This window comes from Balaenoptera borealis (assembly GCF_965194805.1).
Source record: "Balaenoptera borealis genome assembly, chromosome: 14".
Classification (NCBI taxonomy): domain Eukaryota; kingdom Metazoa; phylum Chordata; class Mammalia; order Artiodactyla; family Balaenopteridae; genus Balaenoptera; species Balaenoptera borealis.
The window spans coordinates 65,728,569-65,751,409 of NC_138875.1; the positions used below are offsets into that span (position 1 = coordinate 65,728,569).

Below are 22,841 nucleotides of genomic sequence, written 5' to 3' on the forward strand. Positions count from 1 at the left end.
GCCCATGTCCCCCTGCATTGGCAGGCGGATTCTTAACCACTGCGCCACCAGGGAAGTCCCTTCTCCCCACTCTGAGCATCAGGGTCCTGGCTCCACTGCTGCCTCTCTGGGGGTGGGTGGGGCGGGTTTCTGGTGTCTCTTCTCTTGGGGGTCTGTCCAGTCTCCTTGGCCTGCAGGAGGGCACCCATCCCACACCCCAGCCCTACTCCCGGTGGACAAGTCCCTTCCTGGCGGTCATCAGGGCCCGACTGGGGCAGGTTTTGCCGGTTGAAAGATTTCTCAAAATATTGATTCCACCCAAGTTTACAGTTCTTAGAAACCTGTTGTTTTCTGGTCGGCAGAAAATTGGTGATCTTTTCAGGGCTCAGCAGCCAGAGTTGCTGCAGTTTTGATCACACAAGCACGCGTCTTTTTCCTTGAGCTTTCATATAGCTGAGCTAATGGACTAGCTGGCTGTGGCCGTTCCTAGTCTTCCTGCCAGAGCAAATGGAGAAAACACAGCAGGGAACGTGCATCTTGTAACCAAAGAGCTCTTTCAGGCTGGCCTGGAAATCCTGAGAATGTTCAAGGGATGTGAACTGAGTCAAACCCACGTAAAGAAAGCCCCGGTGGGACAGGGGCTTGTGTCACCAGGCCGGGCCCCTTTCCCTCTGCGCCCCCAGCTCTGTTTGCTTCCCCTGGCTGTGGGTCCCCCTGGAGGTGGTGGTGGGGGTGCCCGGGCTGAGAAAGCAGGTCGACAGATGCACGTCCCTCTAAGGTTCAGAGGAAGGGCTGCAGCGGCCCAGGGGCGTGGAAGTGAACCTCTCCGGTGATTAACAGTAAGAGTGACATATTTATAACCCTGCCTCACGTATGTATTAGTGTGAGCAGGTTCTGTGTGGACAGGTTCTAAAAAAGCGCCCTGGAAGGGGCTGAGGGCCGGGTGGGTTGGTGGGCGTCACTCCAGTGTGCCAGGAACCAAGCAGGCCCTGTGGCAATCCTGTGTGTGTGTCGGGGGCAGAGGCGGGGGGGGGGGCAGTGACAAACATGTTAAAGACCATGACATGGAGGCCTCCAGCAGCCCAAGTGGCAGCTCTGGGATTGGAGTGCAGATCTGGGGCTCCCAGAGCCCAGAGGGTCGGCTGCCAGCCCTGGAGAAGCGGTGCCTTCACACTGCCTGTCACCCCCATTTGGGGCTTATGGAGCTTGGGGTCTGCCTTGCAGGCAGGGGAGAGCCCCTCGCCGAGCAGGTCCCTACCCCCACGAAGTGAGATGCTGATGCCCTGCACTTACCGGGCAGTGGACATGCAGAGGCAGCTATGGAGCTGCCTGAAAGGTCACTGTCCCCAAAGCCTGGTCAGCAGTCAGACGTGGGTGGAGAGGTGGAGCCGCAGAGCTGCCATTCGAAGCACAGGCCTGTTTCTTGGTGTCCTGTGTGCTGCCCGGCCCACCTGGGACGGTGCTGCCTGGTCAGTGTAAGGAGTGGTCAGCACCCTGTAGACAGGCCCTGTGTCCATTGTGGCCTTTAGGACTAAACCCTTGTGTGTCACGTCTGAGACATTAGAGATGAGATGGTCCAGGTTCTCTGAGGTCATACTGGTGATAGTTGAGCTGACATTTCGTGAACATTCACAGTGTATCAGGCACTTTAATCCTCATAACAATCCCATGAAGTGGGCACATGTATTATGACAGTTCTACACGTCGGGAAACAAGTGTAAAGAAATTATGGCAACCGCCTAGGCTGTCCGACCCAGTAAGTGACAGAGCAGGACCTGGACTCAGGCGGCTGGTGTCTCCCAGAGTCCAGGCTCTCAACTTTGCCAGAACAGTTTCCCATTCTGTTGTGAGTTTGCCTGCTAAGCAGCTCATGCTGTCCTGCTGGTGGCCCCAGGGCACTGCCTACTGGGCATCCAGGCTCTCCAGCAGCTGAGCAAGGGTTGAGGGCCAGACCCCAGAAGCCCCCATGGCACCAGCTCCCCTGAGATGATACGTGGCTGCAACTCAGAGGTGGGGAAAGGGCCTCACTTATTCAAGGTCACGTGACTAGTGAGCTTCACCTTCAAGTACACAAAGTTCAAGACAAAAACTAAGTGCTATTTTTTAATGGTTGCCTTTTATCTCTACTATTGGTTTATTTATAATTCTTTTTTTAAAATAATGTAGTGCCTGCATTAGGGTTAAGAAAATACATCTTCAGGTGATCACAGTCTGCCCTTGGAGGACGTGATCCTGCTTCACGTGCAGCGTGAACCTCCCTTCCCTCAGGCTGCTGCTCTCGTTCATTTCATTCTTACACATGCTGCCAGTACATGATGCATGGCTGCTGGTTTCGCTTTCGTCAGGAGTTAGTAATAGTTTAGAGAAAGTAAATACAAAAAAGAGAGGGGAGGGTCACCTCTGAGCCTAGTTCTGTTGATCTTTTTGTCTCTTGACAATGTTCTTTTCTGCTTTTGTGTATGTGTGTGTCTTATACTTTTTATATTAAACTTGAGATAGCGTGTGTAGGACAGAAGAGATTGAAATAACTGATATTCATGCCTGGAATGGGCTTCACTCTTAAGCTCCCAGGCGTCAGGTGGGGAAGTGAGACTGACGAGGTGGAAGCTGAGCAGGGTTGGGTCTTGCTGTTGCTGTGGTTCCCTTGGTGCACCCTACCCCTATGCAAACTGGTGGCCTCCTGTTCCCCCAATGCTGCCTTGTGCTCAGGGTGGGGTGGTTTGCTGGAAGGTTTTCTCAGTGTCTGTTTCCACCTTCTGCTTGCTTCAGGCCCTCTGTGTGCCCCTCAGGTGGGTCTCTCCATGTCCTCGCCCCTCTTCCTGTGGCAGAGTGCTTGGCTGTGAGTCCGTGCCTGCCAGCCCGGGCTGGGGGCTTGGCTGGTCCTCTGTTGTCTGGGTGCAGCCTCAGACCTGGCCGGCCGGGTCCCTGTGTCTTGGTGGGAGTGTTCAGGCCCTGGGCGATTCCCTGCAGGTGTTTCCTGTGGGTCTTCACCTGTGCCCTGGAAGCGACAGGGCTATCACTGGGCTTGCTGCCCCTCCCCTGTTGGCTTTGGCTTGCTCTGTTGGGGAGAAAGGTCCAGCCAGGGCTTCACACCCTTCCCACAGCAGCCTGCGCCCTGGGAAGATGTCCCCCAATCTCTCCTGCCCCACCCCCATCTTCCTCAGGAGCAGCTGGGAGGCCGTGGAGAGGTGCCCAGGGGGTGCCCCCAACCTGGGGTCTGCAAGTCCCAGTGATCTGTACTGTCACTGCAGACCCACCACACGTGGCCTTTGGAGACTGGGTAAAAGTGTTGGCTGAGTTCTTCCCCATCGCAGTTACGTGTGCCTGTTGCGGTAGGAATACTGTGCGGTGGTGTATAATCACTACTGTGCGTCTCTTCCCAACCCTGCATTCAGATACATCACGTTGGTAGCTCGAAATTGGCCATGGTGGGAGTATTTACACCACAGAAATCAGTAAATGCTACCAACGAAGGCTTTCCCCTCCTGAGAGTCAATTGTCAAACACTTACCAGAACATCGCTCTTGGGGGAAACCCCAGGAAATTGGTGCCTCTGGTGAGTGGCTCGGTGGCCTCCAGGATAGGTGGGCTAGGCGGTGTCAGAGTGGCTGTGCACGGGGCAGTGGCCAGGCCTCTGGCCGAGAGGCTCCGTGGGAGGCCACTCTGTTCCCCAGGTGCCAGGGTTCACACTGCCGCCTCTGTCCTTCTCTCCCCAGAGCGCAGCCAGGAGAGCACGGCCGTGGCGCTCTCGGACTCCAGCTCGACGCAGGACCTCTTCAGTGAGCCTGCCAGCTCCCTGGAGGGTTCCCAGAAGCCCTACACAGAGAAGAGGCCGCCCGCTCCCAGTTCCCAAGCAGGACCGCCCGGGAAAGACCTTCAGGGGGCCGCAGAGGAGAGAGGTACGGAGACCTGACTCAGCGTGTGGGCAGGACTGCTGGGGTGTGCTGGGAGCCTGGGCAGCGCTGGACAACGTGCGTCCTGGCCTCTGCCCTCGCGCCTCCGCTGCTGCCCGGGGACCTCGGTTGGCTGAGCCACTCACCTCCCTGGGCCCCGCTGTTTCCCGTGTAGGATGAGTGTGATCCCAGGCCCGCTCCTGGGTTGTGGGGTCAAACACGGCGTCTCAGGCAGGTGCACGCAAGCTCCTGGTATGCGGTGGGCGCTGGTGACACTGTCCTTGTTGTTAGGACCCCACTGTGGCCCCGTGTGGGAGAGCCAAAAAGCCTTTGGGTACTGTATGTCACAAATGTGCTTTCTTTTTAGCCTGAACCCCTCCTTTCTTGGGGCGGGCCCTGATCTGGCCCTGGAGTCTGCCTAGCTCCTGTGGGGCCCCCAGGCCCCGCTGGGGAAATCAGTGGGCAGAGCCCACTCCCGGGCTTGCTGGGAGGTTGCAGGCAGGCCGGCGGCCCTGGCACTGTGCTGAGGCCGTGGCTGGTCAGCCGGCCGTGGATTCTGAAAGCTTTCCCACTCTGGCTGGGCCGGGGCACACAGCCACTTGGTGAACAGTAGCAACAACAGCAGCCAGGCCTCCCAGCCTCCCCAGGGAAAAGCACTGGCTGTTCCCTTTTACTGGAGAAGAACCTGAGGTCCAGAGAGAGTCAGTCTGCAGCCTTATCCACTACCCCACGCTGCCTCTTCGGTGGGCTGGAGGGGCGGGCGGGCTGGGGGCGCTGAGCGTGGAGCCAGTGCTGCCCTCGGTGGTGGTGGTGGCCACGCCTGCCCTCTTCGGGCTGCTTCCCCATTCACGTGCACGGCCTGGAGGCGGGCAGCCCTGTGCCACCACCCACAGGGGCACCCTGAGCCCAGCTCGGAGCCCCCGTCTCAGCTGCGTGCCAGCTGAGATATCCTGTTTCATCAGGGAGGAGACTGGAGGCCACGGAGACCTCAGCTGGGGGCTTGGGGTGCAGAGGCAGCGAGGGCCCGCGCCTCCTGCCCCTGAGTCGCCTGGGTCCAGCTCCCATCCAGCAAGAGTGTGGACCCAGCTATGCTGATCGCTCACCAAGGTGCCCCTGTCGCTGGTGGTGGACTGCCATGGGGAGAGGGCCTAAAGCCGAGGTGACTTTCTTTTCCTTGTTCTCAATTCAGGAAAAGCCGAGGAGTCCTCGGAGAGCACGGAAGGCTTCCGGGCCACAGAGCAAGGCAGCCAGAAGCCTGCTGCCGACCCCCCGGCCTCCGCTGGCACCCCTGCCAAGCCCCCAACTTCTGTGCCTGCCCCGTGGGATGGGAGGAAGAGAGGGGACCCACTGGGGGAGCCAGCTGCCTTCCCCCAGGGGCTGCCGGCCGGTGCGGAGGAGCAGCGCCAGTTCCTCACAGAGCAGTGCATTGCCTCGCTCCGCCTGTGCCTCAGCCGCTTCCCTCAGCACTACAAGAGCCTCTACCGCCTGGCCTTCCTCTACACCTACAGCAAGACCCACCAGGTGAGCACGAGGCTGAGGGAGAGGGGTTGACACATCGGAGCTGGTAGAGGTTTCTGGCGGCAGTGGCGGGAGGGATGGGTGGAGGGCCAAGAGGCAGGTGGGCTGGAGGGGTCCAGCCTTCCAGGTGACAGGGGCAGGCATGGGGCTGCTCCCCCAGCAGGACCACATGCTCAGATTCTGGCTTTGGGGTGAGGGACGGGGGCTGACAGGCTCGTCAGCTCCTCCCTGTGAGGGCCTCGCTGCCGGCTCCCTCCCCCGTGGCCTTAGAGCCCCTCCCCGCCCCGGTCCCCAAGGCTGCATCTTGCGTGGACCTCCTGGCCGTCACCCTGCCCTGGGCTCACCTCTCCACACAGCTGCCGGCCTTTGAAACCGGCTCCGCACGTGGGCTTTGGCGCTGGCAGCCTCCTCCAGTTTGGAGGGCAGATGATGTAGGGGCTCCCAGCGCTTCCCAGCCAGGCCTCCCCTGCTGGTGCTTAGCGTTTGTGGGGGGAGTGGGGCCTATCTGCATTCTTTCACTCACCACACTTGCCCCGGAGGCACTGGGAGACAGCTCCCACAGAGCTACGTTGGGGCTGGGTGGGTGGGGGGGAATCAAAATTATGCAAATGAGCAGATAAAGCAAGTCCCATCATGACAAACCCTACAGGGAAGACAGTGGGGTGCACACAGTCTGGGGTGCCGCTGCGCTCTGGGAAGGTACCCTTCTGCTGAGACCCCTAGGGTGGCTGCAGGTCCAGTGGGGACATGGTGGCTGGAGGGGAGGGGAGGGGAGGGCAGTGCCCAGACAGGTGAGCGGTTGGTGGGGCGGCCTCGGAGGTCAGGCTGTGGTCTCTGCTTTTGTCTGCTCAGTAAGACCTGAGCTCAGCAGCCAGAAGCTGCTGGCCCCTGGCTGGCTTCTCTGTGGGACGTTTGAAGAACTAGGGAGGGCAGTTGACCTGAGATGGACCCTGGCGCTGGTTGTGACGGGAAGGTCCTGGATGGGGTTCTGTGGGGACCGGCTGGTGCACTCACGTGGCTTGGTTGGTTTTCATGGAGCAGAGCAGGTGGAGCAGAGCAGGTAGAGCAGTTGGCAGGCCTGGTGGGGGCACCTTGGCAGGGGCTCCGTCTCAGCTGCAGGGCGTCAGGCTTTCCCAGCCGCCCATCGCTGCCTGGCCTGCACTCAGCAGTGCACCTGACCTCTGGTGCCCAGGCCTTCTAGACCCAGGCAGACCTGGATTTTAATAAAACTTCCCACTCGAACAGTCTGTGGGGACCCTGTGGCTGATGCTCCCCTTCTCCAGAAGCAGTTGCTGAGGCGGCATGTAGGGTGCAAGACGCCTCTTAGGGAAGGGCGGCGGAAGTCACAGGGTTGGGCGAGGGAGAGCTGGGCTGCGATGTGGGCCCCACGGAGGCCTGCGGCGCCCACACCCGCCTGCCCTTTAAATGGCTTTAATCTGAGCACAGGAGCTGTGCCCATAAAGGGCTCCACAACCTGTTCCCTTGCTGAGTGGGCTTTTTAAAAGTGAAAAACAGTATTTATGTCAAAATTAAAGAAAAATTGGAGGGGGGCTATTCATAGTTTTGCCAGTATAACAGAGAGTACGCTGCGTGTGTCTCTTCTCTCAGCTCTTGAGCACTCACACCGTTGACCATCGGGGGTCGTGTCCTCTGCTTGAAGTCAGGGAGCCTGGCTCTGGGAGCCCAGGCCCTGTCACTCCACTGCCCCCCAACGTCGTGAGTGTGTCCATGCTCACAGTTGGCCGTTTGCTCTTTCCTCGAATTCCCCCAGGTCGTCTAGGTCCCCTGTGATGGTCTGTGGCGGCCATGGGGTGGGGTGGGGTGGCTGGACTGGGTGGAGGAGACGAGGCTGCCCAGGTTGTCTGCTCCTCGGGCGTCACACCCCGTTTCTGCATCTCCTCGGTCACTGTGTGCCCAGATTCACTGCGTGGTTCTCCCAGAGGGAGCGCTGTCTCGATGCGTGAGCCCCCCTTTCTCCTGCATCGGCCATGGAGGGCCCCCAATGTGCACCCGGGCCTGGCCGTGCCCAGGGGGCTCCGTGGGCTGCCATTTGCTTCATCCAGAGGCTTTGCGGAGCAGTTTGTGAACACCTCACTGCCTCGAGGGCTGAGCGCGGGAACCTGTCGAGGCAGCCCGCAGTCCTGGGGGCGTGGCCAGAGCTCTTAGCAGAATCAGTCACTGAGCAGCAGCGACCACTTCCCACGCAGCTGTCGGGTAACAAACGCTTCCTGCCGTGTGGGCTCAACAGCAGCCTGTTTCTTCATCAAATCCGCCTGTGGGCTTGGCAGTGGCATCTCCCTGTTGCCATCTCATGGCTCAGTGGCTGCCTGGAGCAGAGAGGCCCCGGTGGGTCCTTTGTGCTTCTAAGGACACTATCAAAGTGAAAAGATGATCCACAGAATGGGAGAAATATTTGCAAGTCACATATCTGATAAGGGACTTGTATCTAGAATATATAAAGAACTCTTACAACTTGTTAATTAAAAGGCAACCCAATTTAAAAGTGGGCGGGACTTCCCTGGTGGTGCAGTGGTTAAGAATCCACCAGCCAATGCAGGGGACACGGGTTCGATCCCTGGTCTGGGAAGATCCCACATGCCGCAGAGCAACTAAGCCTGTGCGCCACAACTACTGAGCTTGCGTTCCAGAGCCTGTGAGCCACACCTACTGAGTCCACGTGCCACAACCACTGAAGTTCGCGCGCCTAGAGCCCATGCTCTGCAACGAAGAGTAGCCCCCGCTCGCCGCAACTAGAGAAGCCTGCGCACAGCAATGAAGACCTAACACAGCCAAAAATAAATAAATAAATAAATAAATTTAAATAAATAAATAAAAATGGGCGAAGGGTCTGAATAGACATTTCTCCAAAGAAGACATACAAACAGCCAATGAGCACAAGAAAAGATGCTCCACACCGTAACCCATCAGGGAAATGCAGCTCCAAGTGACCTGAGATGCCCCTTCGCCCTGCTGCAGTGGGCTAGGGCCCAGGCCTGTGTCTGTTTAGGACTTGTTTGGTTAGGGCTGCCCCCTCCAGGAGGGTTGGCAGAGCTGTGCCCACCACGAGATCTCTGGGGAAGCCCTGACCGACTCATTGTCAGCTTGTGCTCTGCTCTGGGCGGTCCTCTACCTCCTGGGCCACCAGCTCATGTGTGGGACCCTCAGAGCCTCTGAGGAGTGGGCAGGTGTGAGGGACTGACCCTCCTGCACAGGCTGTGTGCCCTTCTGTAGGCACGTGTGAGTGATCGGGGCCAAGACCCGGCATCACAAGGGCAGGTGGCCACAGCACAGAGCTGCCCACCTGCCTGCAGCCCTGCTCCCCTCTGGGCACATAAAATGCCCCCCACCCCCCAGCCTCTCCACGCAGACCCCAGCCTCTCCACGCAGACCCCAGCCGGGTTCTTGTCAGGCTTTACTTGTGTGGTTTATAAAGTGAGAACTCGATGTTTTTCTCAGCTTAGGAACCTTGGTTATGCACTTCAAAGTCTGTGCCATGTGGTGTGAAGAGTGCTGTGCCTTTGGGGCCAGAGTCAGCGAGACAGATGGGCCTCTCTCCATGGTGTGGAGCCCATCTGTTTGACTAGGTCAAGCCCTCTGCCGGCCGTGTGCATCACAGATACTGTTGTTCACGTTTGGAAAGAGGGGTGAACCCATCACCACGTCGTCCCACGGCCACCACATGGCAGGAGTGCCTGTGCTTGGTGTGCCCTCCAGGGCGCTCACGCATTCCGCAGCAGGCTCCCGGGGGAGGAGAGTGGGGCGAGAGGAAGTGGGTAGGAATGGGCGCAGGAGTGTGGCCGTTTGGGCAGGGCGCCCAGGAGGCCTCTCTAAGCAAAGACCTGACAGGCGAGGGCACAGCGAGGAGCTATCGGGGAGAGGCCTCCAGGTGGACACACAGCCGACACGCATGCCCTGGATGGGGCTCAGCCCGCAGCCCGTGTGATTAGCCAGGCAGGAGGGGAGGGCCAGGAGGCGGCAGAGCTCAGGAGGGCCGGTTAGGTGGGGAGGAGTTGTGGGGCGTCATTCTGAGTGAGGTTAAAGCGTCGCAAGCCTGGGGGGAGGGGGGACGTGTGTGGCCGTGTGTGAGACTCGGGCGGCTGTGGGGAGAGCCAGTGGGGTGGCCGTGGGAGCCCGCCAGGTCTCAATGGCACCATCCAACCGCTGATCTGAAGAGCCGTTAATGAAGGAGACAGGGGCCTGGGCCGGGTGGGCAGTGCAGGCCGGGGTCAGCCGCAGTGCCCCTGGAGTGTTTGCCCTTTGGTGGCCAACCCTTGGCAACCCCTCAGGGAGGGAACTTGGGAGAGAATCTCTCTGGCCTCACCCCCACCCCAGCCTCCTACCTCCCAGTGCTGCCTCCTTCAGCGCTCAGCAGTGGGAGGGCGGAACAGGGGCGGTGGCAGGGCCAGCTCCTGGGAGAAGGTGTGGGAAGGGCAGGGAGCTCTCCCCGAGGCACCGTGTGTGTACACAGTTGCTTTCCTGTCTTCATTCCTGGGGTTCTCCAGTTGACGCTAGGTGTGGCCTGATGGCCACCGCCACCCTCCAAGTGGGCAGTGGAGGTCCAGAGAGGCGGTCCGGCTCTCCGAGGCTGCCAGGCACTTCCACAAAGATCCATGTGCACCACCCCACACCTGTGTGTAGCTCTGCGAGCAGACCGGACCTCTGAATGCCTGTCCGGGGGACCAGCGGGGGTGTTTTCCACAGAACAAGCTCATGCTCTGGCCTCCCCGGCTCCTGAGTGCTCAAGCAGTCCTTTCCTAGGCTCCCCGGTGTGCTGAGCCCTGGGTGGGCAGCTGCTCTGCACCCTCCAGTGCCCTGGGCTCCCCCACCCCCTCCAGTGCCCTGGGCTCCCCCCTCCCCAGTGTGTGTTTCAGTCTCCTTCTTGCCTCTGGGCCTTAGCCTGTCCCCTCGGCTTGATGGGCTGCATTTCCTTCAAGCTCAAACTCTGCCCATCTTCCTTTGATTCATTTTTTTTTTTTTTTTTGGCTTAGGCAGGTCTTAGTTGCTGTGCGCGGGCTTTCTCTAGTTGCAGCTAGTGGGGGCTACTCTTCATTGCAGTGCGCGGGCTTCTCATTGCCGTGGCTTCCCTTGTTGTGGAGCACGGGCTCTAGGCGTGCAGGCTTCAGTAGTTGTGGCACACGGGCTCAGTAGTTGTGGCTCACGAGCTCTGGAGCGCAGGTTCAGTAGTTGTGGCGCACGGGCTTAGTTGCTCCGCGGCATGTGGGATCTTCCTGGACCAGGGATCAAACCCGTGTCCCCTGCATTGGCAGGTGGATTCTTTTTTTTTTTTTTTTGGCAGGTGGATTCTTAACCACTGCGCCACTAAGGAAGTCCCCTTCCTTTGATTCTTTCCCCAAATATCTGTCCTAGCCTTTCTATGGACCCCCTACTGATCTAGACCCTGAGGAGCCATCAGTGAAGAGGTCAGTCTGTCCCTGCCCTCGGGGCTGACAGACAGCAGGGCGGTGGGTGAGGCTGTTTGAGGGCTGTGGGGGTGAGTGGGGCGGCACGTGGGTTTGGAGTTCAGAAGGGGGGATGGGCCGGGCCTGCTCTGAGGGAGGGGTGCCTTCAAGCAGAGGAGAGCCCCTCACCAGGACCCCCGCCCTTGAGCCGGTGAGGGGCTCCAGCCCGGTGAGTGGGGCCAGGTCACATGAGGCCTGAGAGGGGGCCGCCTGCGTCCCTGGGGGAGCGCGGTGCCGAGCACAAGGCAGAGGCCGAGGCAGGTCTGCGACATGAACCCCACCCCACCCCACCCCCGCGGGGCCCAGGGAAGATCCCAGCCTTGGAGTCCCGGCCTAGGCCAAATGCAGGCTCTGCCCCGCCCTTACTGGCTCTGGACCTCAGGCAGCGCTGGAGGCCACTCTCCTTGGCAGTTCCACGTGGTGAGGGTCACAGTGACGTGCTCTGCCTGGGTGGCACACGTCGCCCCACCCCACTGCGAAGCTGCAGGTATGCGGGCGGGTCAGGTGCCCCCGCCGGCCTGGTGCCTGTCCGTTCCCCACGGGTCTCCTTGTCCCCGTCAGCTCCATCCAGGGCCTCGGATGTGAACCTGATAAGGTCTCCTGAGCCGTTGGTCAGTTCCGTCTGGCCCACCTGGGGGCTGCCCGGGGCCTGCTGACTGCCGAGTCTGTGCGAGGCTGACAGGCCCGCAGTTGGGCCCACGCTGTCTGTGCTCTGCTGGGAAGGCCTGCTCTCCAGTCCATTAGAAGGCCCCAGAGAAGGCCTGGCTTCTCACCCTGCCCTGGGTTCCACCAAGAGGCACCACTGCCCAGAGAGCAGCAGCCTGAGCACTGGACAGAGCACCCCGCCCCCCGCCCCAACAAGCACGCATCCCTGGCGTCCTGCAGAGCCCCAGCTCTCCCAGGCTCACGGCGGCAGCCGCCGGCCTGACAAGTCAGGCTTGACTGTTTGGGCCGGTGGGGGCATCCCCTGGCAGAAGGTGGGGTGCTGGGTCCGTGCAGCAGCTTGCGAAGTTGTCAGGGTGAGGCGTCCCTGTCTGTGCCCTCCTCAGGCAGTCTGAGGCCACGGTCTCCTAGGTCAGCTGTATTAGGCAGGAAACCAGTTCCTGAAACGCACCCCACAGCCAGATGATCAAAGCCGGCAGCCGGGGCCGCCGGGCACTGCGGGATGGATGTCTGCAGGAGCTGCTGCTTTGCCCACGCAGCCTGGAAGGAGGGGACCGCCTCCCTTCCCCGTGGGCGCCCAGAGTTGCCCACACACTCACTTCCAACCTACTTCTTGCTTCCCCAGAACCTCCAGTGGGCCCGTGACGTGTTGCTAGGTAGCGGTATCCCGTGGCAACAGCTGCAGCACATGCCGGCACAGGGGCTCTTCTGCGAGAGGAACAAGACCAATTTCTTCAACGTGAGTAGTTTGCCTTGTTGATTTCCGTGGCTGCTGGCTGCCAGCGCTTTTCACGGAAGGAAGGTGTGGGAATGGACCCCGGCGTGGGCGTTCCCAGGACGCGGGATGGCAGCAGCCTCAGAGGGCAGGCTGGGTGGCACAGTTGAGAGTGCGCCAGACTCGGGAGTGAGGCCCTGCTTGCCGAACGACTTCTGGCAGGTCGCTGCCCCCTCCGGGCACCGGTTTGCCAGCTGTGGGGAGAGGCCTCGACGAGCTTGGTGGTTCTCTGGGGCTGCGGTGGGCAGTGGTGAGAGGGGCTCCAGGCCCGTGCCCTGCTTCCCCTGGAGCAGCCCCACGTGCCCCTTTGGGGTCCTGGGCACCTGGAGATTCTGATTGGAGGCTGGTCTGCTGCTGAAAAAAAACGAGTGTGGCCAGTGCTGGGTCTTCAGTGCCCTTCCAGCTTTGATGTTCCATGTGAGGTAGAGACCCACCCTCAGGAAAGACATGGCCCATCCCCGAGGCCCCGTAGAGCCCACATCTGCCCCTCCTTGCCAACCCGCCTGGCCTGGGCCTCCCGCATTTGCTCTGCCCTGCACAGAGACCACCGGCCCCTCACTCTGCTCCACCTATGGGTCCTCACCCATCCTCCTTACCTGTCCTCAGCTGGGTGGCTTTGGCATGTCACATGGATCCTCTGAGCTTTGGTTTCTTCTGTATTTTCCTTGCTTCCCCGTCACACCTAGAGAAACCGAAGGGCAGGATTGGCCTGGACAGGAGCCGAGGGGGGCAGGTCTTGGGTCTGGAGGGATGTGGCAGAGGCTGGTTCTTGAGCCATATGGGCAGAGTGAGGTCCCTGCTGAGAGCCGGCCGGGTGGTGGGTGTCTGGATTCATGGCTTTTCTCCTCTCCCAGGCTTGAGCAGGGGCTGGGCAGGGGCTCCGAGCCTGGGAGCCCTGCTCCTGCCAGCCCTCTCCCTATGGGTATTTTATAGACAAGTGGTAGATGTAACCCGTAATCAATCTGCATGGTACCAAGGGGTTTGCTGTGAAAGAGATGCTCCCTCCCACCCAGATGCCCAGGCCACAGCCACTGTCCCTCGTCCTGCCCGCTTTGGAGCCCGCGCCCGGAGACGCACACAAGGGCAAAGTGCACGTGCTCCTGCCCCTGGTTTTCCTTCACTTAAGCGTGTGTCTTAGAGGGTGTTTTTGAACTTGCTGTTCTTTTTAATAGCTGCCTGGTCCTCCCATGTGGATGTCCAAGGTTTACTAACCACCCCTATTGATGGGCATTTAGGTTGTTTCCAGTCTTCCACTGTTGCAGACAATGCTGGTGTATACGTCTTTGCACACGCGTGGGGGGTCCACTCCTAGAATACACTCTGAGAGACAATTCCCGGGGCAAGGAGTTTGTGGGGCCTTGAAGTTTTAGCAGATGCTACCCTCCGATCCAGCTCCTCCCCAACCCTGGACTTACTGACTTTCTCTATTACTGAATGGTTTCATGTGTGCTTTTCAGTGGGTGAAAAACACTTGTGTTCTTTGTGAGTGGGACTGTGATTTCATGTAAGCGGTTTTAATTTTTTCTGTGTAGTTTCTACTCATGTTCATTTTCCTATTGGATTATTGGTCCTTTTGTTATTGATTTACAAGAACTGTTTCTATATTAATGAAAGGGGCCCTTCTTCAGTGTTCTGCAAAACTTTCTTCTGCAGTTGCTGAACCAGAGTGAGAGCCAGGCAGGTGGCTTGGTTCCCCTGAACTCCTGCTTGCTCTCCTTACACGTGGGCCTGAAGAGTGACTGAAGACCCAGTTAGATAAGGGGAAGTGGCCTCACTTGGGAGCTGGTGCATGGTCGGTGCTCAGGGAAAGTTTCCCTCCGCCCCGCCCCCCCCACCGGTAGTGCTTTGCCCTTAAAGGCTGTGCAGTAATGTTGCAAGGAGGGACCCAACCCCCCTTTCTTCCTTCCGGGTCAGGCACCAGCCTTCCTAAAAGCAGAGTTTAGGAGGCCAGCCCCTCAGATGTCTGCTTCCCGCAGCTCCTCCCGTGGTTTCCAGGGCCTTCCAGAAATGAGCCCCACAGGCTGAACGGGACGTTTTGCACGGTTTTGCCTCTTCTGGGTCAGCTTTTGTTTCTCTGTGCATCGCAGTGAAAGGTTAACCTCTGGGCAGAGGGCAGACAGGTGCTGGCACCCCCTTTTATGCAGCACCCAAGGGACAGGCACTCCGGCTGGCTGGTGACAGCACGGCCCCTGCTGAACCACCCACTCTGGCCTTGCCATTGCTGCGGCTGGACCCTCGGGGTGGACGTGTCTTCCAGCCGTGGCTGGCTCCCAGCGCCTCAGGGAGCGCTGGCCCTGCACACGTTTGTGGGACAGATCTTAGCAGGAGGGATGCCGCCTGCCTTGTTTACGAGGAGTGTTTAAGGCAGCCCTCGGCTGACTGCTGCCCTAGCCAATGGGCTGGGCTGACAGCTGGGCTGGGGGTCAGGACGAGCAGGCTGGCTCTTCTCCCTTCCAGCGCTGGGGTAACTGCCCAGGCCTGGGGTGGGGGCGGGGGTGGGGCAGGGACTGGCCCTGTGAGCAGGTGTGGGGAGGCAAGGGCAGGGCCATCCAAGCCCCCACCACCCTGGGCAGCGCCCTCATCCTCAGGGCCTGGGCTAGGAGACTTGCCTCTTAACTTTTTACTGGCGATTTCTGAAAATCATGTGAGCCGCATTGTCATTGGGCCACATCGTCATTGCAAACCGTTGAGACGCACAGCAGAGCCCACACCCCTGGTCTCCCACCCCAGGCATCCTGCCCTCCTTAGAGGTACCTCTGTGAGTGGCCGGCTACTCCCTTTTCTCAAGTGTACGTGTACCACATCAGACAAGTTTGTCATTCTGCTTTAAAAAATATGCCTGTGTGTATATGTGTATGGGGGGGTGCTTTTTGGTAACTTGCGCTTTTTCGCCGACACTATGTCTTGGGGACATTCCCTGTAAGGGGTGCAGGCCGCCCGTGGCTGTGTGTCCTCTGGGTCCCGAGGAGGCGCTCGCTGCGGGTCTGTGGACCGTCTCCCTGACAGCCCGTCTCCAAGCATGTCCTCCTGGTACGGCCAGCGCCGGCTGCCGTGGGCCCTGCCGCGGGACACTCGCGGGCTTGCCCCTTCGTGCTTGCCCGGTCGTGTGGGCCTCTGTAGCGTGCTGTGGGGCATAGGGAGAGAGCGGGACCCTCAAGGAGTCCAGTTGGCTGGAGGCAGGGCTCCCACGGGTAGTGGGTGCTGCTTGGCCAGGGAGGGTGCCAGAGGGAGGCCGGGGCTGAGGCTGTGCCGGCCGGGGCTTCTCGGGGAGCATGAGGGGCCGGGCAGAGGGCTGGGTGCACAGGGGACCGGTGGCCTGGGCCCTGCGGCAGAGGCCTGGCGCATAGCGGCCCAGCCATGCGGTAGGACGAGCATCTGAGGGAGAGCAACGAACTTGGCGCATCTCCATCACCCCCACCCCGCCCCAACGACTTGACTGAGGCACTGGCTCCCACCCACCCCTTCTCTTTCGTGGAAAATCCCGTCTGTGGGCCATGTGCCAGGCAGGCTGGATCCTGGCCCCGGGCGTGAGTCCGGGGTGGCCGCAGCCCCACCCAAGGGCCCCACACCCCGCCCTCTCCCGACAGGCAGAACGGTCTGGCCTTTGCTAGAACAGAGCTGGGAGTTGTTGGACATTGCTGGTTGAAGTCCTGCGGCCCTCCCCGCCCTGGCACGGCTTGGCCTGGGCCCTGGGGAGGGACGGGCAGAAGGCGTGTGGCCACATGACTCAGCGGTGCCTCCTCAGGATGACCGTGCAGGGAGCTGGGACCCCAGGGAGGACACAGAGGCCTGGGTGGGAGGCACCGAAGTGGGGCTGGGCCTGGGGGTGGGAGCCCTCCTGAGCCAGTGCCAGCCCTGAGGGGGCTGCAGAGATGGGCTGTCCGTCCCTGGGCAGAGGAGACCAGGAAAGCAGAGGCCACAGGCTTGTCTCTGAGTGCCTGGAAGGTTCCACGGCTTCCTGGGCAGGTGTGTGCGCCCCTGGGTGGGGGGCCTGTGGGGGCTGGAGCCGGGCTGCTCTGTCCAGGGCAAACTTGTCTCCCGCTGGTAGTTGATTCGAAAACGTTCCCATAGTAACCAAGCCAGAGATGGCTCTCCCTCCTTCCCCAAAATGTTTGCTGATTTTAGCAAGCAGGGTTTTTTTTCTTGTTTCAACCCAGTTTCCAGCCACCGTGAAAGAAGCAAAGGGAGCGAGGGCCTGGCCGGCACTGTTCCTGCTTCCCAGGCTGTGCAGGCGTCCGCGGCTGTGGCCTGAGTTTGAGGGAGTGGAGGGGGAGTGCTGGCCTGCGGGGCCTCCTCCACGGCCGCTCCCGCCCCATGAAGAGGTCCGCCCTCGGCTCAGGAAAGCAGCCCTCGGCTCAGGAAAGCAGCCCGCGGCTGGCGGTGGCTGGCGGCCCCCAGGGCAGGTCCCAGGGCCGCATCATCACTGAGAAAAGCACAGACTTTAGGCCCCAGCGGGTTCGGCTCCCAGCCACTCACCCGACTTAGCCCACACAGGGCATGGGATTGCTCATTGGCAGGATGGTCATGACAGGTGGATAGGAACCCTCGGCACACTCTTGGCCAATCACACAACTCACCCTTAGGACAGGAAGTCAGCCTGCTCCAGGCCCTGGGGCTTGTCTGCGGATCCGGTGGTGCTTCAAGAGGGCAGTGCTGGGGACCAGAAGGAACCTGGCTGGAGGGTGGAAGGGCCTGCCTTGGCTCGAGTGGAGCAGCCTGAGATGTGGATGTCGCCGTCCCCACCTACCACCTGGGCCCCCTTCTGTGTGTCCTGGCTCGACTGTCAGTTCCCGTGGATGCAGCTGTGTTCCTTCTTGTCACTGCTGCAGACGCCACTGTCTGGCTGTCTCGGGGTGCCTCTACCTGCCCTCTCCCCCGTGGATCGGCGGCTTCAGTTCTTCACTGGTACAGGAGGGCTGCTTCTCCCCGGTGCCAGGAGCTCCAGGACAAGCGCTCCTTACCCAGTCCTCCCACGCACGCCTGAAGGCTCTGCCGAGCTGGGCCAGGTGCCTTCCCGCCGGCCACTGCCCTGCCCCTCCGGGCACTTAGAACCGAAGGAGACTTTCATTTTGGCCCACCTGTGGGGTGACCAGGGAGACTGGAGCACCTTCCCACGCCCAGGCCTGTGCCTTTGCCTGGGCTCTGGTGCACTCTCCTCTGCAGCCACCACATGCCCTGTGGCTCTGTTTGTCCTGACTCCGAGTTGCTTAAACTGATGGGAGATACAGTCATCAGGAGTCGTCTTTGTTTCGTTAAGTGTTTGTGCCCTGGAGCCTGATGGCTCGCTGAGGGCCCTGATGTGGGAGGAAGGGCCCCCTGGTTGGGCAGCCAGCTGCCGGACAGCTACCTGCCAGAGCTGGGGGAAGGAGAGAAGGTCTCTAAAGCCCCTGGCACCCTGTGCTTCTTGGCAGGAATCCGTCTCACTGATCCTACTCTGACTCGCTACCAGTTGGCTGTGTGACCTGGGGGGTCCCCCAACCCCACCCAGTGGCAGATGCCGGTGTTAGGGAGGGGCAGGTGAAACGGGCCCACCTCCCAGGCCAGGGGCCTCTGAGCCCCAGCTATGGCCCAGCCCCAGGTATGGCCCACTGTGTAGGCCAGGCCTCAGCCAGCACCCGTCCCCCAGGGAGAGAGCCCGTGGTGCTGGGCAGGGCCTGGCCTCTAGAGCTCAGTGCGCCTGGGCATCCGTAGATGGGGGCCTCATCTAGAACAGCATTGCCATTGCCCCGGATGCACCCCCAGCACAGTGCCCGGCAGGCGGGTGTGCCTGGTAAATGTGAATCCCTCCCGCCCTCTAGAGGTCCCTGGGACGAGGTCAGCTAGGAAGCAGCAGCCCCTAGCGAGGGGGCGCCCAGCCCTGGCCAGGCCCTGGGGTCTGTGCCTGGGACAGCCACCTCCTGTTGTGGGGCCAGACTCGGCCCCTCTTCCCCCTGCCCTTCCAGCTCAGCGCCTGGTGGGCCGGCGGGCAGCCCCTGCCTCACTTGCATACACCCGTTGACTGAGTCAGTGGCACCGCCCCCGCATGCCAGCCTCAAGTTCAGGGCCTTCGCAGGCTCAACCTAGGGAAGAGGTGTTGGTCTCCACCCAGTTAATTATACCCACCCGCCCCTGGCAGCGGGGCTTTGTGCTGCCTCCTGGCAGTAAACAAGCTGCAGCGTGTCCGTGTGGGGTGTTCCGGCCTGCGGGTGCCCCGGCATGGCTTCTCCAGAGCAGAGTCTGCCCGCCCGCTTGGGCCGGGGCCAAGACAGCCAGGAGAGGAAGCGCCCACCTGACAGCAGACCGACAGCTTTTCCGAAGTTGGTCCCGCCCACGTCACCTTCCCTCCAACTCGGGCCCGGCTGTGACCCGGTCACCTTCCACCTCGGCTTGTCCCTCTGCCCACACCTCGAGGCGAGTGTCGCCTGGGTGTTAGACCGGCTCTTGCCAGGCCCTGGGCTGGCCAGGCCCTGGGCCAGTTGACAGCAAGATCCAGGGGCCCCAGGCCAACCCACGCAGTGGCTGGATTATTAGTCCCGTTTCACGGAGGCGCCAGTAGGTGAGGTGCCTTGGCCAAGGTCCCACAGCCAGTCTAGGCCGGAGGAGGGATGTGGACCTTGTGCTCTCTGGTGCTGAAGCCGCGGGTGGCAGCCGGCAGTGCCTGTGAGGAGGAAGGGCGGAAGGCCAGTGCTGGCTCCACACTGGGATTGGCCCATTGGCGATGAGGAGGATGGTGGCCTGGTCAGGGGGCACGGGCATCTAGCCCTGCCCTGGGAGGTGAGGCCGCATGCCAGGTTGATGGGGGGCCGGGGTCAGTAGCTGGCCACGGTGTAGACCAGGGCCTCCCCTGGGCAGCGGGGCCATGTGGACATGGCCTCGAGTGACTGGCTGGCTGGGCCCGGCCACCTCTCTGTGTAGACCCCCAGGCCCACCCTGCTGGGGCTCCCGAGGCATAGCACAGCGGCAGTGAGAGGCCAGAGCATCTGTGCCTGGTCTGGCCCGGCCTTGGACGGGGGGCAGTGGCAGGACTGGCCCCATTTACGGGCGCTCACTCTGGTCCCCACAGCACGTCTGTGGTGCGCAGGCACTGTTACCGTCCCCGGGTACAGATGGGGAGGCTGATGCCGGTGGGCATTTTAGGCTGTTAAAACCAAAAACCCTCTTCTAGTCTCTGTCCACCAGGCTGGACAGCAGAGCTTGTGGCCCTGTTTCCGGGCCCTGTTCACAGCCCCTCCCTGGCTGCCTTGGCTGCTGTGGGTCCTGGGAGAGAATGTCAAGTGGGCCTCTGCACAGTAGCTGCCAGCAGCTGTGACAGCGGCCAGGGCCCTGGGGAGGCTGGTTCTGTTATACCCCCTTTGAATGAGGTACAGGGCCCAGGGAGTAGCCCAAGGTCACACAGCTAACAAGTGGCCAGGCTGGGATTTAAATCCAGGTGTGTCCCACTCCAAGGCCTGCTCCCTTAGCAGCTGTGCCATTTGGAGTTCAGCAGCCACATCTGGGCTATAGAGAGTGTGGGTGTCGGGGAGGTGAGTGTGGCAGCTTGTATCCTGCGCCTCTGCCCCCTCCTGGGGTGGGGGAGAGGTCCCTTGCTCCTCCCTTTCTCTGAGACCTCCTGGTGGCGAAGCACTCTGTACGTGGCCCTTGATTACCTTCCATCATGCCATGAGTGAGACCCACTCTTGAGGGGCACCAGGTCTCTGGGGGAGGCAACCAGGTGAACAACGGCCGTGGGAGCCCAGAGCTCGCAGTGGGTTTGCCATCACTTTTGCACACATGCTTTTTGAGACCCTCAGGCCTGAATAAAGCCCCACCACTCCTGGAGGTCAGAGCCCGTAACCTGAGGGTGAGCAGGAGGTCGAGAGAGGCAGAGGAGGTGGCGTGGGGGTGCCTGCGCCACAGAGCAGTGGGAGCCGGGGGGGGGCCCGTGCCCGCAGGGGCGGGCCAGGTCCTCGCAGGGCAGAGGGGCTGGCAGGGGGGAGATGTGACACCAGCTGACGCAGACGTGCTGGAGGGGCTGGGCTGGGACAGGGCCAGGCGTGCTGCTGGCCTCCACTCCTCTGGGCGCCACTGCTCACAGCAGCGCGTCACCACTCACAGCGGCGCATTGCATCCTTAGAACCCACAAGGTGTTGGTCGTGCCGTCATCCCTGCCTTACAGAGGAGGAAACCGAGGCCCAGCCACACGGCACATGGGCGCCTGAGCCGGCATCCAGACGTTCTGAAACAAGTCGGGGCGGTGGGATCGCAGCCAGTGGACGGGCCCCAGAGACAGGCAAGGATGGGCCCAGCGCACCTTCCTGGACCGACAGGGTGACAGGGAGGGCCATAGGGACAGAGAGTGTGAGGGCTCAGGTGGATGTGGGCCCAGGGGTGGGCCCTGGGTCTGCGTGGGCGAGTGAGACACAGGGTGCCCCCACAGGCCCGCAGTTCATCGTCCTACCATTTACCTGAGGGTGGTTCAGTTCCACGTGCTGGTGTCGACTGATTCCCAGAAGAAACTGGGATTCCTTGTCACCAGTGGACACCCCTCCCAGGCCTCTGTTCCTGTCCCCACCCTCGATGGAGGGGGACCGTGGCAGGTCACCGCCTGCCCCATCCTCGCTGCGATCACTGAGGCCGTGCACAACACCGTCCTGACGTCAGGGTAAAGGACACCCAGTCACGTCAGTGGGAATTATAGAACAGAAAAGAAGGGAAAAGTTTAAATTGAGGAAATCGAACACTGGGCTGTAGTAGGAATCGCTGCTGTGGCGCTATTTTTAGCATTATTGAGTTGATTGATGGGCCGGTTGCAAAAGCAAAGTAAACAAAAGAATCACTTCAAGTTCTCCAAGGGCAAAGGCCCAGTTTTTAAGAGTCTTTAAAAGGTTAGCAAACTTGTGACTTCTTAGCATCGCCCTGAGCTCTCCTTCCTTCCCGTGGCCTCGGCTCTGCAAGCTTCATGGGACTTCACAGCCTCCAGCCCACTGGACCTGGTTCAGCCTGGAGCAGGTGCCCAAGGCCTTCCCGTCTGCAGGATGCCCGGGCCCCCGCCCTGACAGGACCACAGCGGTCATAAATCCCTGCCCAAGCCAAGCCACCCCCATTCACAGCTAGACTTTAAAAAACCAATCAGACGTAAGCAGCCTCTGGACGGGCTGCCCCCACGTGCATTTTTGCCTGGCCCTTGGGGACAGTTTCTGTGTCCAGGTGTGGGCTCACCGCGGTGGCCGTGCCAGGATGCCCGGGCAGAAGGCGGCAGTGTGCTTCAGCCCTTAGCATTCTCGACCCCACCATGATGGTCCCCCAGTGGGGCACGGGACTTGCCCCGGGGCCCACATCCTGTGGGACAGCCTCCACCCCGGAGTTTCTGGCCAGCCCCGGGACAGCAGTGTTTGTATACGCATCCAGAATGGTCAGGAGCTTGCTGTGTAACATTCCTGAGAGAAGAACATTTTCCAGTGTGCACTGCTTTTCCCACTGCAAGTTATTTCTCAGAGGCTTGCTCCTGGAATCAGTGTCTCCGCTGAGTCTTTCTGAGGCAGGCACGTATCAGGCTCAGCTTCATCCCCCTGGGACACTGCCCCAGGCAGGCGCCGTCTGGAGGGTGGCGGGGGGGGGGGGGGGGGGGGGGGGGCAGCTTCCGGAGGAGGCCCAGGGCCCTCTTGAGGGTTTGGAAAGTGGAGCAGGGCAGGCAGCTGCTCAGACCACGGATCGCAGGGAGCCATGGGAGAGGGCTGAGGGAGGGCTGTGTTTCCTGAGGCCGCAGGAGCAGGACCCAGCGGGGCAGGGCCAGGAGAAAGGGGGCTCCCCGAGGCCTCGGCTGTGGCAGAGTCGCTGCAGGAACCTGTCCTTTGGGAAGGAGGGTGCTTGGCTATGCCAGTCTCTGCTTAGTCCTCTTGGCCCATGGAGTGCTGGGGCTCACTCCAGATGCAGGCCCTCCCTGTGGCTCCTGGCCTGTGGGAGGGCAGTGGCTGTGGCCTGTCCCCTGGGCTGAGGTGGGAAACAATGTCAGGGAGCGGGCCTCTGCCGTGGAAGGGAGGCCACAGGGCTTGCTTCCATGGGGCACAGAGGAGCTCGGGGACAGCAGACATTTCTTCCTCCCTGTGGCCCCATGATTCCCATCTCACGGTGAGCAAACTGAGGCCCAGCATCGCGCAGCCCGCAGGGAGCAGAGCTTGGATGCTTCTCACCCCCTGCCCACTGCCCTCCCCACCTAGCCTGCGCCCAGCCCGGCAGGAGTGGAGGTTCAAGCCCACCTCCGCCCTGGGCATCATCCTGCTTGCCTGGCCCTGATTAGCTGGCCCCACCCCAGCCCGGCAGGAGGGACTCTGAAGACCACAAGCTCTGAGCCACAGAGCCAGGGAGTGTGGGGGCTGCGGCTGAGCCAAGGCTCGCTGCTTCTGCCGGGGGGCCGCCCCCGTGGGCCGGCACACCTCTGACCGAGGCAGGTGCCCTGTGACTGCACACACTCAACCTCCTCATCTGTGAGATGGGGGATGTGAACGGCCAGCGCTTGGCACTCGAGAGCCCTGTGGTCCCAACAGTGTCAAGATGGCCACAAGCCACACACTGGGCCCAGAGAGCAGCCTGGTGCAA

At 61.1% G+C, this 22,841-nt stretch overlaps 1 protein-coding gene across 7 annotated transcripts in view; it reads left to right on the plus strand.

The window, feature by feature from the left end:
* Positions 1-22,841, plus strand: part of CABIN1 (calcineurin binding protein 1) — a 102,925-nt gene that overhangs the window by 52,305 nt on the left and 27,779 nt on the right. For all 7 annotated transcript variants that reach the window (XR_014234276.1, XM_082354652.1, XM_082354651.1 and 4 more), the window contains 3 exons: positions 3,696-3,878; positions 5,062-5,393; positions 12,138-12,251. Coding sequence is in view for 6 of the 7 variants with exons in the window: in XM_082354652.1 (XP_082210778.1) it covers positions 3,696-3,878; positions 5,062-5,393; positions 12,138-12,251 (629 nt within the window). In the remaining variant the exon portion in view is untranslated. The remainder of the gene's footprint in view (positions 1-3,695; positions 3,879-5,061; positions 5,394-12,137; positions 12,252-22,841) is intronic.